This window comes from Hydra vulgaris, chromosome 03 (genome assembly GCF_038396675.1).
Source record: "Hydra vulgaris chromosome 03, alternate assembly HydraT2T_AEP".
NCBI classification, from domain to species: domain Eukaryota; kingdom Metazoa; phylum Cnidaria; class Hydrozoa; order Anthoathecata; family Hydridae; genus Hydra; species Hydra vulgaris.
In genome coordinates this window covers 33,191,546-33,210,622 of record NC_088922.1, presented here as the reverse complement: position 1 = coordinate 33,210,622, position 19,077 = coordinate 33,191,546, and the positions used below count along the sequence as shown (strand labels likewise).

At 26.9% G+C, this 19,077-nt stretch overlaps 2 protein-coding genes across 3 annotated transcripts in view; both read right to left on the bottom strand.

Moving 5' to 3' along the window:
- Positions 1 to 4,731: 4,731 nt before the first annotated feature.
- LOC136078625 (uncharacterized) lies at positions 4,732 to 8,892 on the bottom strand. The gene is made up of 3 exons (XM_065794408.1): positions 8,738 to 8,892; positions 5,722 to 6,051; positions 4,732 to 5,611 (listed from the first exon to the last, which is right to left on the bottom strand). Exons 1-3 carry the CDS (start codon positions 8,890 to 8,892, stop codon positions 4,732 to 4,734), a joined length of 1,365 nt encoding a protein of 454 aa, XP_065650480.1.
- LOC101240440 (uncharacterized) overlaps positions 8,629 to 19,077 on the bottom strand; it is a 30,811-nt gene continuing 20,362 nt past the window's right edge. For both annotated transcript variants that reach the window (XM_065792958.1, XM_065792959.1), the window contains 7 exons: positions 14,293 to 14,370; positions 10,307 to 10,345; positions 10,107 to 10,226; positions 9,873 to 9,999; positions 9,468 to 9,547; positions 9,283 to 9,353; positions 8,629 to 9,069 (listed from right to left, as the gene is read on the bottom strand). In XM_065792958.1, the coding sequence (XP_065649030.1) occupies positions 8,991 to 9,069; positions 9,283 to 9,353; positions 9,468 to 9,547; positions 9,873 to 9,999; positions 10,107 to 10,226; positions 10,307 to 10,345; positions 14,293 to 14,370 (594 nt within the window). In that variant the 3' untranslated portion in view covers positions 8,629 to 8,990. The remainder of the gene's footprint in view (positions 9,070 to 9,282; positions 9,354 to 9,467; positions 9,548 to 9,872; positions 10,000 to 10,106; positions 10,227 to 10,306; positions 10,346 to 14,292; positions 14,371 to 19,077) is intronic.

Sequence of the window (19,077 nt, the reverse complement as noted above, 5' to 3'; positions counted from 1 at the left end):
ATTATAACTATTACATAAATAACAACAATTATAACTATTACATAAATGACAACAATTATAACTATTACATAAATAACAACAATTATAACTATTACATAAATAACAACAATTATAACTATTACATAAATAACAACAATTATAACTATTACATAAATAACAACAATTATAACTATTACATAAATAACAACAATTATAACTATTACATAAATAACAACAATTATAACTATTACATAAATGACAACAATTATAACTATTACATAAATGACAACAATTATAACTATTACATAAATAACAACAATTATAACTATTACATAAATGACAACAATTATAACTATTACATAAATGACAACAATTATAACTATTACATAAATAACAACAATTATAACTATTACATAAATGACAACAATTATAACTATTACATAAATAACAACAATTATAACTATTACATAAATAACAACAATTATAACTATTACATAAATAACAACAATTATAACTATTACATAAATAACAACAATTATAACTATTACATAAATGACAACAATTATAACTATTACATAAATAACAACAATTATAACTATTACATAAATGACAACAATTATAACTATTACATAAATGACAACAATTATAACTATTACATAAATGACAACAATTATAACTATTACATAAATAACAACAATTATAACTATTACATAAATAACAACAATTATAACTATTACATAAATAACAACAATTATAACTATTACATAAATAACAACAATTATAACTATTACATAAATGACAACAATTATAACTATTACATAAATAACAACAATTATAACTATTACATAAATGACAACAATTATAACTATTACATAAATGACAACAATTATAACTATTACATAAATAACAACAATTATAACTATTACATAAATGACAACAATTATAACTATTACATAAATGACAACAATTATAACTATTACATAAATAACAACAATTATAACTATTACATAAATGACAACAATTATAACTATTACATAAATAACAACAATTATAACTATTACATAAATGACAACAATTATAACTATTACATAAATAACAACAATTATAACTATTACATAAATAACAACAATTATAACTATTACATAAATGACAACAATTATAACTATTACATAAATGACAACAATTATAACTATTACATAAATGACAACAATTATAACTATTACATAAATGACAACAATTATAACTATTACATAAATAACAACAATTATAACTATTACATAAATAACAACAATTATAACTATTACATAAATAACAACAATTATAACTATTACATAAATAACAACAATTATAACTATTACATAAATGACAACAATTATAACTATTACATAAATGACAACAATTATAACTATTACATAAATAACAACAATTATAACTATTACATAAATGACAACAATTATAACTATTACATAAATGACAACAATTATAACTATTACATAAATAACAACAATTATAACTATTACATAAATGACAACAATTATAACTATTACATAAATAACAACAATTATAACTATTACATAAATAACAACAATTATAACTATTACATAAATAACAACAATTATAACTATTACATAAATAACAACAATTATAACTATTACATAAATAACAACAATTATAACTATTACATAAATAACAACAATTATAACTATTACATAAATGACAACAATTATAACTATTACATAAATGACAACAATTATAACTATTACATAAATAACAACAATTATAACTATTACATAAATGACAACAATTATAACTATTACATAAATGACAACAATTATAACTATTACATAAATAACAACAATTATAACTATTACATAAATGACAACAATTATAACTATTACATAAATAACAACAATTATAACTATTACATAAATAACAACAATTATAACTATTACATAAATAACAACAATTATAACTATTACATAAATAACAACAATTATAACTATTACATAAATAACAACAATTATAACTATTACATAAATGACAAATAAAAACTTATAACTATTACATAAATAGCAATTAAACAAGCAATATTTCCAAATGCTCTCAAAATAGCTAGAGTTACTCCAATCATTAAAGGAGGTGAACTAACTAAGCTCAATAACTATCACCTAATTTCAGTTCTCCCTGTTTTTTCAAAAATTTTGGAAAGAATTTTGTATAATAGAATATATAACTATTTAACTATAAATAAAATATTATACAACAATCAATTTGGATTCAAAAATAATAATTTTGCTGAACATGCAATACTTAAACTTACTAGAAGTACTGCAAATTCATTTGAAAAATCGCAATATACTCTTGGCATCTTCATAGACTTATCAAAAGCTTTTGACACTATTGATCACGAAATTCCTTTTAAAAAACTACAACTCTATGGAATCACAGGGAATGTATTATTATTGTTAAAAAACTATTTAAAAAATCGGAAATAATTTGTTAAAATAGATTCAACTTCATCATTAAATTTATTAAATATATCATGTGGAGATCCACAAGGATCCATAATAGGACCTTTGCTTTTTTTAATTTATATTAATGATCTCTAGAAAGCATCAAATTAGACAACAATTATCTTAGCCGATTGCACAAATCTATTTTTAACTGAAAATAGCTTACCAACATTATTCAACAAAATTAATAGTGAACTCATTAAAATTTCTAACTGGTTTAAGTCATACAAACTACCAATAAATATCGAAAAAACTAAATGGATCCTCTTTTACCTAGCTTTAAAAAACTACTTACTTTCGAATATACCTTCCTTGTATACTGATAATACTGAATATACCATGTATACTGATAATACTGATAACCTGAATATACCTCTAATATACCTTCCTTGAATACTGATAATACTTCCTTGTATACTGATAATACTTCCTTGTATACTGATAATACTGAAATAAAGAGAGTTAAAGTTACTAATTTCTTGGGTGTTTACATTGATGAAAACCTCACATGGAAAAATCATGTTAACAACCTAAACAATAAAATTGCTAGAAGTATTGGAATGCTATACAAACCAAGACCTTTTTAAAATAAATATACTTTAATTCAATTATATTACTCATTTATTCATTGCCATAATAATTATGCTTATACTACATGGAGTGGTGTAAATAAACTTGTATATATATATAAATACACACACACACACACACATATATATATGTGCATATATATATATATATATATATATATATATATATATATATATATATATATATATATATATGCACATATCTATATGTGCAGATATATATCTATATATATATGTATATATATATATATATATGTATATATATATATGTATATATATATATATATGTATATATATATATATATATATATATATATATGCACAACCATATATATATGGTTGTGTTTAATGTGTTTAAAGTGTTTAACATTTAAAACTAAAATTAAACAACAAGCAAATATAAATTTGTTGGGTGAAAAATGTAAGTTTTTAGGTGAAATGCTAAAAATATAATGCATCACATAAGGTAACGAGGTAAGTTTTCAGCTTGGGACCTATCACAACAGTCATCTTTGTCAGCAACTGTTTGCATAGGTTGTTAAAGGTGCTGTGTTTTGGTGTATATATATATATATATATATATATATATATATATATATATATATATATATATATATATATATATATATATATATATATATATATATATATATATATATATAATTCTTTAAGAGCAAATGCAATCAACTTGCTTGATCTTTATTTGGAATTTTAGGCTTGGGGCCTATCACAACACTTATCTCTGTTAGCGACAAAAATTAGAAAAAAAAATTAAAACTAACATTTGGTTAAACCAAACGTTGGTTTTAAACGGTTTAATTTATAATCTGTATAAATCCTTTTTAAACATCCAACATTAAATAAAACAATTATCATAAGCATGAATAATTTCACGAATAACTTATATCATATTAATTGAAATCAACCATTTTTATTTAAAACCACGATAAAATAAATCGCACATTACTAACCGATTAACTACTTTTATTTAAAAATATTACTTTTTAAATTCTGCCTCGATTTATATTATATATTATTATTTTATCAAACACCCTCTGTAAATGTGTTTACAAGGTAAAAATACATAAAAATAGTTTAAGATATTATATAGAGAGAATAAAGTATATCACTTGATAATGTTTTCTTCAAGAGTATTTTTGAAAATTGTTCGCTGTTGCTTTGCATTCCAACATTGAATTGCCTGTACTAAAATTTGATAAGTATCTTCAGGAATTATATTTTCTGAAATATTAATTTTCACTTTCTTTTTATCCTGAATTTTGTTTTTCATATTTATTTTATGGATCTTACATAATTCCTTTATATCATCTAAAAATGAATATTTTAATGAACAATAGTTAAGCTGGTAATTGATGATTTCAAAAGTTACTTTATTATTTAATAGACGGATAAATAGGTTTATTTTATTTTGTTGTGTGTAAGTCGATATCTTCCGAACTTTAAATAGAGAGTTTATATAGTTTTTGCTATACTTAGAGATATTAAAAAATGACTTAACTGCAAGTTAAGTCATTTTTTAATATTTAATATAAAAAAATATTTATTTAATATTTTTAATATAATATTTAATATAAAAAAATATTTATTTAATATTTTTAATATCTCTAAGTATAGCAAGTTAAGTTTCTTCAAAGTTTATTAAGTCTTTGCATTGTTGACTCTCTATTTTCACAGAGTTCCAGACCATGCGTTAGCGTCGGTACTGCTAAAGATGTATATAACTGAATAATTGAAGATGGATGTGCAAACCGGATACCAGATTGAATCAGAGTTTGCACTATTGTTTGAAAATTTGATACCCTATTGTTAATACTTGTTCTATTGAGTGAGGCAAAAATAGATTTTTGTGTATCCCAAATAAAGCCTAGATGATTAAGTTTTTCATTTGGTATTATTTGATGGTCATCTAGGGTTATCTTGCAATTAGTTAATTGTCCTTTTACCGAAAGCAACAGTTCCGTTTTGACAGCATTGAGCTTTATGCCGTTTAAGTTATTGTAAATATTACACGTTGTAATCAGCCTTTCAAGACCAGATAGAATAGAGCTAAGAAGAATGATGTCGTCAGAATAAGCAACAACACCTGTGAAGTTTCCATGTATAGAAGTACCCACAACGTTATCATTTTTTGTAGTTTCGATTAACTTTTCGGTGTATATGTTATATAGGTAGGGGGACAGAATGAATCCTTGCCTCACTCCTTGCTTAAGAGCAAATGAAACTGATTTGGAACCTAGGTAAGAGACAGTTGCACTACTTTTGTGGTATAAAGAAGATATAGTGTTATATATTTGGAGAGGTAAGTTTTTATCAAAGTAAAGTTTATCAAAGAGAATGTCCCAGTTGCAGCTGTCAAAAGCTTTTTCAGCATCTAAAGAACATAAATAAATAGGCGAATTATTGTTGTTGTAATGCTTAATTGTTTCGCTTATAACAAATTCGGCATGCAAGGTCGAACTCTTACTATTGAAACCAAATTGAAGGGGATGTGTTTCTTTTATCTCAGGACTGATGAGTAAAGTTAGGTATTCTAAAAGTTTCGTAAATATTGGAATACCGAGGTATCAGTAATACTGATACCTCGCTAGTTATTTGGGTCGGTAAGTGATTTTTTATACGATTTGACTAGCGGTAAAATAGTTGAAGTTGACATAGATGTAGGGGTCCATCCATGATTAATTGATAAGGGAAAAAATTTTCTTATCCATTGCGTTAGTGCATCACACTGGGTATATTTTAAATGTTCTGCAGATATATTGAAATGATCTCGGCATTTATTTAATTTTAGGCAAGATATAGCGACTTTTATATTTTCATCGGTAATAGCTATTTCATCAGGATTTTCATAAGGTGGAATTTGACGATAAATAGAACTATGATTTAACCTTTCAGTGTTTAATCGTTTTTCAAATATAGTAGCAAATTCTGCGGTAATCGATTCTTTATCCCTTTTATTGTTTATAGCAAAAAGTTTTGGATTTTACTTCTTTTTTATACACTTAAAAAAATTCAAAAAGTTTTTTAGGTTAGAGTTTTTTAGTTTTTCAATTTTTATGTATGTTGATATAGTTTATTGTTTTGGGCTGCTTAGACGGCTTTGCAGAAATCCTTTCGAGCAAAAGAGGTATCGATTAAAGATAGAAACTAAAACTTCTACATAGATTGGAAAAAGGTATGCATTCGTTTTACCAGCTCCACCAGTATATATTCAGAGCTTCAGAAGTGAATAAATTCTGAGACAGCTAAATGGAGGACAATTCTTTGTGGAGTTTTGGATATGACTCTTTTCTTGGCTTTTAAAATTTAGCTTTTCTAGGTAACTCATTAAAAAGTTCTCTCAATATCAATTATAATAATTCATATAATTATTGCATAATCTAATTATAATTGCTGTTTACAACTATGTTTGCAGGTAAAACAACGCACGTAAACGGGAAAGAAAATGGAAACTTTCTGGCTGGTGTGAAGTTTGTTGGTTGCCACAATCCCGTCATTGCATCCCAGTTGGAAAATGTAGACGCTATCAACAATAGGGCTCCAGAATGAGTGCCCTTACTTCTCTTTCTTGCCTCAAAATGAGTTCATCAAAGAATACGGTGGTGTCATCCGAAGTGTAGCTTTTGAAAAAATCCAGGATGGTATTCTACTTCACAACTACAGTTGATGGTACCCCCAATATATCTCACACTAAGCAGATAATCTTTATTGTTCACTTTTTCTTCTATGAAATTCTGAAAGGTTAGACTAATCGCTGGTAAATTAAAAAACGATTCTTATGTGTTCCAGCCTGAATTGGGCTTGTGTGCACGCAGTTAAATTAGCCATTTAAATCAAAGTATTCTTTGAGAATGTCAAACCTTGGTACGTATTTATTAGTGCAAGTCTTGCCCGCTGGAAGATCCTCACTGAAGCGACGGAATTTCACTGCATAGACTTTCTATGACAAGATGGAGCTCTTATACCGACTTGATCAAACCACTTGCTAAGAAGCCGAGATAAATATTGGAAGCTCTTAAACATACTGTGGAAAACCTGGAGAAGTTCAGCCAGGCAAGAAACTTAAAGAAATGATTATCATCTTTTGAATTTGTATTGCTAATTACGATTTGGTACAAAACGCTTACTGCTATTAAGGATATTAAAATAAAGAAAATCTTAAACGGATTTAGGGCTCTTGATCACAAATTTTCCAAGAGGCTGGACCGCTAGGATTCGAAACTCAACTCGCTACTAAAAGAAAGCTTAAACTAAAGTGCTTTAACGATAAGGCATCAAAAACAGCCCATTTCTATAACAGGCAAACTAAACGTTTTTAATGTTAATTTAGATCTGATCCAGTCGATTGATTCAAGATTTGAGGCGAGCAGGAACGTTAGCAATATGTGTTCATTCGAGATGTGAATAAAGAGAACCTCATTGAATAAGTTTGTCGTTTTAAAAATGGCCGCAATAACAATTTTCAAGCAAAGAAATCCAATGCAACTACTCAATCAAATCTTTGAGAAGATTTAACGCCTTTCTCAATACATTTGCATCATGCTCCGGATTTTCAACACTATTCCTGAGGGTGAACAATCATTTAGTAAACTTAAAATGTAAAATATTTTCTCCGTTCCACGATAAGGCTAAGATTGCGTCACTGATACTTAATTATTTTGATTGAAGAAGAATTACCTAAAAAGATTAGCTACAACAATGTCATCAATATTTGGACGGCCAGAAAAGCTTTAAAAATTCATCTTTAAGCGCCTTATTACCCTTTCTTGAAGATTTTGTTGATTGTTTTTTTTGTTTTTTAGTTTTTAAACTAATAATGTTTTGATTCATGTCAGTTTTGATTAACGAACCGTTTCTCAATCGTGAGTTTACAGTAAAGCAGAAATACAACGTACTGTATTAAAAGTAGTTGCTGCACTCACAAAACTTTAAATTTTGTAATATAAATTGGTTTGAAATAAACGCACTGTTTTCCACTTTTGACCCGGTAATTGTACGCAAAGCCTTCGAGAGCGCCATAGGTGCTCTAGAAGGCTTTGCGTACAATGCATATCGCATGTAGATTCTTTGTACTGGACACACAAAAGAAGTAGAAACAATAGCTTACAATTTGTTAAGATTGTTTTCGCTTGAATTCTCAATATACTAAACTAACATTTGGTTGATTTTTACTTAAATAGAAAATGTTGTGTTACTTTCTCTCTAAATCTCTAAATTTAACAAATTATCATCCTTATCAATACTAAGTCACAAAGATACATTTATTGTTATCTTCTTCACATCAATACTAAAGTCACAAAATTGCATTTATTGTTGTTTTCTTCACATCAATACCAAAGTCGCAAAGGTATATTTATTGTTATCTTCACATCAATACTAAAGTTAGAATAAACAAGATTATTTTTAAATTAGTAAATTTGAGTCACTTACCGCTATGCGGGATATTGGTATTTCAACGACATACTTTATTATCCGCTTTGCGTATGGGTACCGAAAGGGTTAAACAATCCGGACATGAAACGCACTACTTCCTTTCAAGAAAAATTATTTCATATAGAAGCACAATCGTTTTTACAAGTTGGTTATTTAAAAATAACACGCAACGCTAAAAAAAATGTTTGGTTATCTAAAAATAACACGCAACGCTGAGAAAATGCTGGATAAACTAGTTTTTTAACAATACTTAAAATTTCTATAAAAGCTTGAAGAAACTCGTGTGATAGCATTGATTTTTTATATTCTTTTGACAGCAAAAGACTTTTTGAAAGTAAACATTCTACTGAAAAAGGCATTCTGTTTGCTGTAAACAGTAAATACTGTCAGTATAATATTGTAAACATTCTGCTAACAGTATTTTACTGATAGGAAAACATGTTTAAACATATAAACTTCAACATTGAATAAGCTGCACTTGTAAAGAGCGTTCGTGATTTAAAAGAGATACACAATCAGAAAGCAAAGCAGCAGATCTAAAAATTATAAAGAACAAAATAAAAACATCGAAAAAAGAAATGAAAATAAAAACATCGAAAAAAGAAATGAAAATAAAAACATCGAAAAAAGAAATGAAAATAAAAACATCGAAAAAAGAAATGAAAATAAAAACATCGAAAAAAGAAGAACAATATGAAAATAAAAACATCGATATTGAAATTACTAAAAAAATTATAAAAATAAATTACTTATGTTGCTCAATGATTTCCGAATCTAAAGTGTTTTTGAGCGCACATATTGTTTTGCTGAGTTTTTCAATCTAAAACAAGTATTTTTGAATATTTTAAAATATATTTTATTTACAATAAACATTTGTAAAAAAATGTTTTATAGAAAAAAATTACAGCAACAAAAATCAAAAAATAAAATGCACCTGAGGTTGTTCTACTTTAGTCATATGATACAATTCTTCTAAATAAATTTTACTTTCATCAACAGCTTTGACCAATTCATCTGAAAATTTTTTTAAAAAACTTTTAATTATTTAAAAATTTTTTACTAAATTTTTTAAATTAAAAAATTATTTTCATAAACTTTATAAATTAGAATTTAAAAGGTCAAACTTGGATATGATCTATAAAATACATGGGAGTTAAAATCTTCAATAAACTTTGTATTAAAATTATATATACATGTGTGTGTGTGTGTGTGTGTGTGTGTGTGTGTGTGTGTGTGTGTGTGTGTGTGTGTGTGTGTGTGTGTGTGTGTGTGTGTGTGTGTGTATATTAAATCGTTTTATCCTGATAAATATTAAAAAAAAAAAAAATTAACGAAATACCATCTTTTATTTTGCTAATTCCACTGATTGGTAAAATGTGTGAATTTTTTTCCAAAATCTCTGAGAATTTAGAAGCCAATTTATTTAATTTCGATAATTTTGAAGATAAAGGTTTTAATCCTGAAATCTGAAAGAAAAATACAAACAAGATTACAAATGAAAATTACCAACTTACAATGTAGAAACTGCTAATTTGGCTAATATTAAAACTAACTTTAAATTCAATAGTAAAACCTGCGAGTTTAGCAGCTGTTCAACAGAGAGCAATAATTTCTGAGTTTCCAAAAAAAGATTAAGCTCTTCAACTTTTTTTTCTAATTTTCGATTGGCAGCCCAAATTGTAAAAATTTGCTCCTAAAAAGTAAATAAAAAAATTTTAAAATGAACTTTATGAATATATAAAATAAGCGACATTTGATAAAAAACATTTTTACCTTGACTTTCTCCTCCTGCTTTTCAAAAGCTCTTTGAGCCTAAACCAAATATACATTTTATAGATTCACACACATATATACATACAAACACATAAATACATAAAAATATAAAACAATATCTAGAATATATAGAAATAGTTTATGAATAATAACTACAATATCTAGAAAACATTTAATTTTTATTTGAAAACATATAAATTTAACTCCCTCCGTTCGACACTAATTGTCACATTTGGATAATTTTGGTCCGATTATTAAAAATTTATTCTATACTTTTAAATTTTTTCAAGATTTGCTAAATATGTACTGTTTTGATTGTTTCTTAAAGTACAATATTAAGAAAATTTTTATTTTTATTTTATTGTTACAATGTACTCTTTTTTTTGTTCCACTTAACTTGTCACATTTCGTCTTCAGTGTGAATATTTTTTATGTGGACTGTTTAAAATTTGTGCGCGTGCACACGCCCACACTCAGAAGGAACACTGAGTGTGATCTCTCAAATATGTCAAGTCTTTGACAATAAACTCGTGCTTATTGTTAAGATCAGCTAAAATAGGCAGAAAATAATCCCTTTTGTGTTCATTTTCAATGGTTTTTAAACCCATTTTTACTAAAAAAGATGATAATGGAACACATAAGGAACTCAATAAAAATCAGCATGAGAGTATTCTTCAATTTTTATTAATGCATTACAATGATAACTCAATCATGGAGCTATAAATAAAGCAGCAGCAAACTTTAAAGTGCATCGTAGGACAATATCTTATTTGTGGAAGCAAGCACAACAATCTATAAAAAATGAAAATGAAGATTTCAACTTAAAATCCAGAAAGTATGGACCTTGTTGACAAAAAAAACATAACCTTTGAAGGCATATTTTTATTTTTAATCTCAACAATTGAGAAAAATTAAAAATATTCCTTCAAATCAAAGAAGAACACTAAGAAGCTTATTAATGCAGTAAATGTACCAACAAAGACTTTGCATAGAATTTCAAAGAAAGGGGATGTGTTTAAGTGTGTTTCATTTTTTGTTAAACCAAGTTTAACTCACGAAAAAAATCGGAAGAGCTCAGTTTTGTTTACAATAGTTCAACCTAATGGGTTTTTTTCTGAAATGATGGATATTGTTCATATTGATGAAAAATGGTTTTATAACACAGAAACATCAAAAACATTTTATGTTTCTTTAGATGAGTCAGAACCTCACTGACAATGTAAAAGGTTTATCACTAATGTTTATGGCAGCGGTGGCAAGATCAAAAAGGGATTCATCTGAAAAAAATTATTTCAATGGATTCTGAAATTGGAATCTGGTCATTTACTTTCAAAGAAAATATGCCGTGAGCAATTTTCAAAATCGTTTAAGGGAACTCAGTTAACAAAAGTTATGAAAAAGATCAGCAAAGATGAAATTCGAAATATGATTAAAAATTTTTTTTACCAGCTATATGTGAAAAATTTCCAAAAAGTGAAAAATCACTGTTTACATAGAGCAAAACAATGCCAAGCCTCATTTAACAAATAAAGATTTTGCTTTACAAGAAGAACTTGTAAAAGAAGATTGGAGTCGCAATTAAAATCTCAACCTCTGAATAGTGTAGACATAAATGTTTTGGATCTTGGGTTTTTTAATTGAATACAACCATTGCAACATAACATAGCCACTAAAAATATTGATGATTTTATTAGTGCAGTAGAAACAGCTTTCCAACAAGTGGATCAAGACACACTTGATAGTGTATTTTTAACACCACAAACATGTCTGGAAAATATCATAATGTCAAACGCAAACAACGTTTATAAGATTACTCATATAAATAAATAAAAACTTTGAAGAGAAAGTCGACTCCCCATAAGTTTAAAATGTAATGTTGAAGTTGGGGATAATACAAAAAAATTTTAAAGCATTGAACAACTGAGCCAAAAGTATAATAGCTATTATAATATTTATAATAACTATAATAATAATAGTAATAATACAAACAGCATTAATAAAAATAATAAATAATAATGACAAAAACAATAAAGTTTCTATAAAAAATAATAAGAAAAAAATAAATAAGAAAACTAAAAAAAGTTAATAATGATAAAAAACCAAAATAAATATTTTTAAAATTTGTTTAAATTTATTTTGTTTCAAATAAAAACACTTTTAACAGTACCTTAACAGTATTAAATTGTAATTCGATAATTACAAATAATGCAAATTGATCACCATTTATTATGAGGCACCCATGTTCAAACTTTTAATAATTAATTTTAGTTCCAGCAAAATTTAGACTTTGTTCAATTTTATTTACCACTTAATATAAAAATTAAGAATGGGGGTATTGCTTCTTTTTTAAAAGAAACATTATTTTTGACATTTTATTTCACATAACTTATACAACTTAACTAGAGGTCTCTACCGGTCTTTACTCTCTAGTCGAAAAACGAAAACAACTGAGAAAACAGTAGCGTTAAAAAACAAAGCAGATAAAGAGTTAGCACCCAGTACACCCTTATAATTGAAATGAAAATTTAAACTGTATAATAATTTAAAAAAAAAGATTTCAACACCATCAATCATCAAAACAAATATTTAAAAACAAAGACATTAGTCAAATTTTTATATACTTCATATTTCAGAAAATTAACAATACTTTATTTATGTATTTTAGGTTGGAAAAAACCAATAAAATCATTCAAAATGCATTTGTAAACTTGGCTTAAGAACAGTTTAAGTTAGCCTTTATACAGCCATTAAATAATTATAAACTATTATTGCTATTTTTTTGTTTTTCTATTCTAATTTAATCACAAGACTGCAAGCAACCACCAGAGTTAAAATTCACAAGCCACTGTAAGCTGGGGCTTGCAGTGGCTTGTGAATTTTAACTCTAACAAAACTCAAGTGGCTTTTGTAACATCTGTTACAGAAGTGAGATTAGATTGAAGATTGGTTGCCTGTTTTAAGCAGTCAAAAAGAGAAAACTTTTTGTCAAGATAGGAGTATAAAGTTGAGTTGACAGCAAATAAAGCCACTTTAGATGTAAGGTTGTCAGGAAGATCATTAACATATATAAGAATCAAAAAAGGTAAAAGACCTTGAGGTACCTCAGAAGAGACTGGAAACAAAGAAGAATACTGGCCTATGAGGATGACTTTAATAAAGCAGTTAGAAAAAATTTCCCAGATACACCTTATGAAGCAAGCTTATTGAGAAGACCAACATCCAAAACTTTATTGAAAGTTTTAGATATGTCAAGAGCAATAGTCCTTTTTCTCGCCACCTCTATCTAATGAACAATAGAATCTTTCATTTAAAGCAGTTAGCAAGTCAGCCGTAGAACTAGAAGATTGAAAACTATATTGATTGTTTGAGAGTATGTTATTTGACTCAAGATATTAGAAATTTGTTAATCAAAGACTCAAAGACCTTGCTAATAATAGTGGAAAGTCTGATCAGAGAATATTAGGAGGGGTCACAATGTTCTCCAAAATTATTAAAAATTAGAACCACAGATGCCATTTACCAGCAAACAGGAAAACAAAATTCAATTTTGTTTCTGTTTTTGTTTGTCTGGACCACAAACCGTAGAAGAGTTTAAGACATGACTTTAGCAATCGATAGCAGGGTGATGTCAATGTCTAACAATGGGTTAATCTATTTAACTGGAATGGCAGGAAGAGTATGGTCAAAATATTCAAGTGTCAAATTAGAAGAAAAGTTTTTTGCAAAGAGTTCTGCCTTATCCTTGGGAGAGGTAATAAGATCAGACCCATGAATTAGAGATGGAATGTTAAACTTACCTTTATTAAAGACACTGTCAAAGATTTTTCTCCCACCCCCACCCTTTTCTTGTTCCTTAGGGAGATGAAAATAAACTTACTAATACTTCTGTATTAGGTTTTATTTAAAAAGCTGATAGTTATATATTGTCAGCTTTGGTTCATTTAAATTAAAATCTGATAAAAAGAAAGTTTAAAATAATTATTTACTTGAAGATGCAGATAAGTAATTTGTAACAACCTTGCATTGTAAATGTCAATTGTTAGCTGGTCCAATTCAATTACAGGCTAAAAAATATTTGCACTTTATGAAAAAATTAACAGAACAAAACTAAATAAATTACTAGTAAAATACTTTATAACTAACACATAGTGTTATTCATAAATGAGTTAAAAAAAAAATTATGCAAAGTTAAATTAAGACTTATTCTCTTTTTGATGTGAAAGGTTAAAAATAAAATAATTTTTTCATTGCAAAATAAATTCAAAATTTTAAAATGTAGAAAATTTTAAAATGTAAAATTTTAAAGTGTACAAAATTTTTTTATGCAATAAAGTAGTTTAAAAAAAAAAGAATGAAAATTTTTGTGATTTTAAATAACATAACCATGTGTTATGTGTAGCACATGTGTTATGTGTAACAGATGTGTTATGTGTAACACATGTGTTATGAGTAACACATGTGTTATGTGTAACACACGTGTTATGTGTAACACATGTGTTATGTGTCACCCAAAATAAAAAGTTTAAATCAAAATAATGTACTTTTTATCCTTAGTTTAAATTAAATATAGAATTAAACTATTTTATTGTGAAACCATTAGAAAGTCTGCCACTTGATAAAACTGAATTCGAAAATAAATTTTCTATGTTAATATTATTTAGATATATATTTTTTGTTTAAAAAAAAAATCATTGAATGTATATTTTATAGATTGTATGAAAATGTGAATCACTGCGAACCAGAAAGACTCCAAGTTTTTATGTTGTTGCACTCAAATAAAACCTTGTAAACAAAAAACTGTCCTGCCGGTTTAGAAATTTTTTTAAAATCTAGACTAATTTCTTAAGATCAAAAAAAGGACAAATAGGAAAGACTGAAGGTCTAATTGAAAAAAAAAAAAAAATTTTTATTTATAGTAAATTTGTTGCATAAAATATCTGTTTATTGTAGAAGTTTTATTAAGAAATTTTATTTCAATCCAATCAACTTTTGGGATTTTAGAGACAAACTTAGGGATCACCTAGACAGAGAGGTGCAAAAAAAACCCTCCAAGAGGGGAAAAAGACCCATGGAAATCAATTCAAAAATATTTGGAATGCTGTAGATGGTTAATATTTACAACTGCTGTGTAACAGATTCCCTAGTATCTGCCAGGCTATCATTAAATCTTGAGGGCAGTCATATTGATGAAAATGCGATTTAATTTAAAGAACTTAATTTTAAGTAGTAATTTATAGTTTTTCTTATTAAAATTGAGAAATTATAAAGTAAATAAAATTATTTATTTTTTTAACTTTAGCCTTTATAAAATCCCAGAAAAAATCAAGTTCATTACCGGTGGACGTATGTACAAAAATATTTCCCACCAAAAATATATGAAGTCAAAAGCAAACAGGATGATCACTTTAAAAAATTAACCTCTGCCACCTAATGAAATCATTATAAAGACTGAAGTTGGGTCTAAACAGAGTAACACAAAATCTGATGTATTTTGAACAGATACAACACATCTCTAAATTATATAGCATTTACCATTGACAAAGTCATTCTTCAAGACATTGTAGCGGGAAAATAACCTTCTAATTAAGAAAAACAACCAAAAAATTTAGTCTAATCTAAAAATATTTCCTAAACCTTTGCATAGAGTAGCAGGCATTTTTCTTTTGTCTTCTAAACCTTTTTGTAAAGTAGCAACCATCTTTTTTGCTGTCTTATTTGATAGCTCAAGTTAAAAACTTTTAAATTCTAATTCCAAGTTCTTAAATTCTAATTTAAAGCTTCTGAATAGAAGTTCTATATTATTCTTCTGGTTTGCAATTTGTGACTTTAGAAGGAATTGTAGATAAATATTGTAGATAAATATTGTAGATAAATTGTAGAAGGAATTGTAGATAAATATTGTAGATAAATATTGTAGATAAATATTGTAGATAAATATTGTAGATAAATTGTAGAAGGAATTGTAGATAAATATTGTAGATAAATATTGTAGATAAATTGTAGATAAATATTGTAGATAAATATTGTAGTTTTTTTTTATTGTAGAATTTTCACTGATAAAGAAAAGGTAGAATAAAATTTTTCATTTTACTTTTCATTTGATTCCCATGGCAACCTATATATAATTTGTGCTATAATGTAATTTGTATAAAAAAATGATGGTGGTGGATTTACAGTTATGAGGATAAGCAGGTGCATGAAATACAGAAAGAAGATAAAATTGATTCAGAATCAGATAGGTTATTTCATCTGGAAGAGTGAGACTGGTAATGCAGTTACTTATCAAAATGATTTTCAACTTAACCCAGTTGAAGTTAATTTATAAATAAACAAAAGAAATAAAGAATGATAAAAATTAGAAAATCATTAAACATATCTTAACTACTTTTGCTCCCCATTTAACACAATGTAGTCTTCTTTTCCAGTAACAACATGTAGAATTCCAGTAACAACACTTTGTTTCCAGTAACAACATGTAGAATTCATATGAAAAGCATACTAATCTTAGACAAAAAAAATTTCTGTAATCTACCAAATTATTTTCTGGGGATATATTAGTTTAGTCATCTAAACCAAAATCATATCTAACAATTACATTTGAATTACTACAACAAAGGACTTTAAATTAAATCTGTTGTAAGAATTTACATAAATATAATTATTAGAAAGTTTTTTTTTTAATTCTAATTCACTCCCTATAAGGCCGCATGCAACCACTATTAAGCTGGTAATTACTAGAAAATAAAGAATAGATTTAAAGAGCAAGGAAACGATTGACAGAAGACTTAAGTTGAAGTTTGTAAAAGTTGAAGGTTGTATGAGTTAAAAAAACATGAAGATGGGAGAGAGTTTCAAAGGATTGAATTGCAGGCAAAAAAACTAGATGAATAAAAAATATTAGTTCAGTAAAAGGATGTGACATGCGATGTCACATCCTTTGACATCGAATGTCAAAGGATGTGACATCGATGACAGGAAATAACATTTCCTAAAGTATAAATCAAAATGCAAAAAAAAGTGCAAAGCCTGGCAAAAGGACTATCAGTTAGTAAAATAAACAAACAAAAAAATAGAAAAAAAAGCATTTCTGTTTAAAGAACTTTTATTGGCCCTTGAAAGCTTCTTAAACACATTAATTTTCAAAACGAAGTGAAAAAATATAAACAATATTTTTTACATTATATTACCATCAAATAGCATCTGATTAAATTGTAAGACATGGTCTTTGTTTTCTTCACAAGAAATTATTTCAAAATAGCCTAATAAAGAGTAGTTCAAGGGAAATCAGAATGGATATATGTAGGAATATAGGATACCGATGAATAAGGTTGACTTCAGAAGATCAACAATTAAATATGTCTATAGATGTCAGAATAGGAAATCAGAATGGGAAACTGTAAAAAGTGGAGCAAGGATCAGTTCTTGCTCCTTTACCTTTTGTAATTTTCATCAATGACTTAACACAGGGTTTAAATAACAAAGCTAAATTATATGCAGATGATACAAAAGTGATAGCAAAAATAAATAAAAATGATAAAAATTCGCATAATAATTTCCTGCAAGACGACTTGGATTATCTTTTCAAATGGTCGACTAAATGGCTAATAAGCTTTAATAGTGATAAATGCAAGATAATGCACATCATGATAACCCAAAAAATAAATACACACTAAAATGCAATATTGAAGAATTAAGAACCTCTAGAAAAAATCTTAAAGAGACAACATTAGAACGAGACTGTAGATATTTCAAATGATTTAAAATGAGAACATTATATTGAGTCTATTATTAACAAAGCTAATAGTAAGTTGGGGTTAATAAAACACGAGCTCAACTATATCAACAAAAATACTATGAAACTATTATACATATCACTCGTGAGACCTTAATTAGAGTATGTATTTCAAATATGGAACCCATACTACGGTTAAGATATTAATCTTATAGAAAGAGTCCAAAAACGAGCAACTAAAATTTGTTTCCCAGAAGGTATTAACTATGAACAACGGTTACAAAATATGGAGCTTTCAAAATTTGTTGATAAAAGTTTGCGAGGTGATTTAATTCAGATGTTTAGATTTCAAAACAATATAGATAAAATAAACTGGCATAACAAACCTGAAATAATAACTAATACTACAAGAGGCATGATCAGAAATTAAGAAGACAATATGTAAGAAATTCATTTTCTAGGCATAATTTCTTCACCAACCCTGTTGTAGAAGCTTGGAATATCCTAGATCAAGATGTTATTAATGCAACTTCTGTAAATGATTTTAAAAACAAACAAAAACGCTTTAATGAAAAACGTTTGTTATAGTCTAACATCTACTGTCATTAGACTCATTTTTCCTGGTAACTTGTTTATAAAAGTCTTGATGAGCAGTTTCGAAAGTTTGTTAACTATAGGGCCCCAAGGGGGATCATTGCGACTGATGAAATCTTTGATGTGGTAGAAGACAGCATGAATTTTAGGTGTTACGCTTGCACCAGTTATCATTGACACCTTTTCAATTTTTTCAGTAATTTAACAATTTTTCAAAACTTTCAATTATTTTAGCAAAATCCAGCTGAAGAATAAATCCAAAGATTTTACAACTAAATTGAAACTTTTGAATGCTTCAATTCTGTGAACAATGTTGGGAACCGAGTTTGTATCAGCAAGTTGTTGGAGCACACCCACATTTTTAAGAAGCTTACAGCATTCATTTCCCTCAAACTGGCCCCCATGATACAGGCTCAGTTGAATGCGGAGGGCAGCTAGTCACTTA

What these genes read in the sequence shown, in the direction of transcription:
- LOC136078625 (XM_065794408.1), bottom strand. Translation starts at nt 8,892, where the DNA reads ATGCCTTTTTCAGTAGAATGTTTACTTTCAAAAAGTCTTTTGCTGTCA. An exon ending in GCATTTTCTCAGCGTTGCGT is followed by an intron (nt 6,052 to 8,737) that starts GTTATTTTTAGA and finishes AAACAATAAAAG; the next exon opens with GGATAAAGAATCGATTACCG. An exon ending in ATTTTACCGCTAGTCAAATC is followed by an intron (nt 5,612 to 5,721) that starts GTATAAAAAATC and finishes TTTACTCATCAG; the next exon opens with TCCTGAGATAAAAGAAACAC.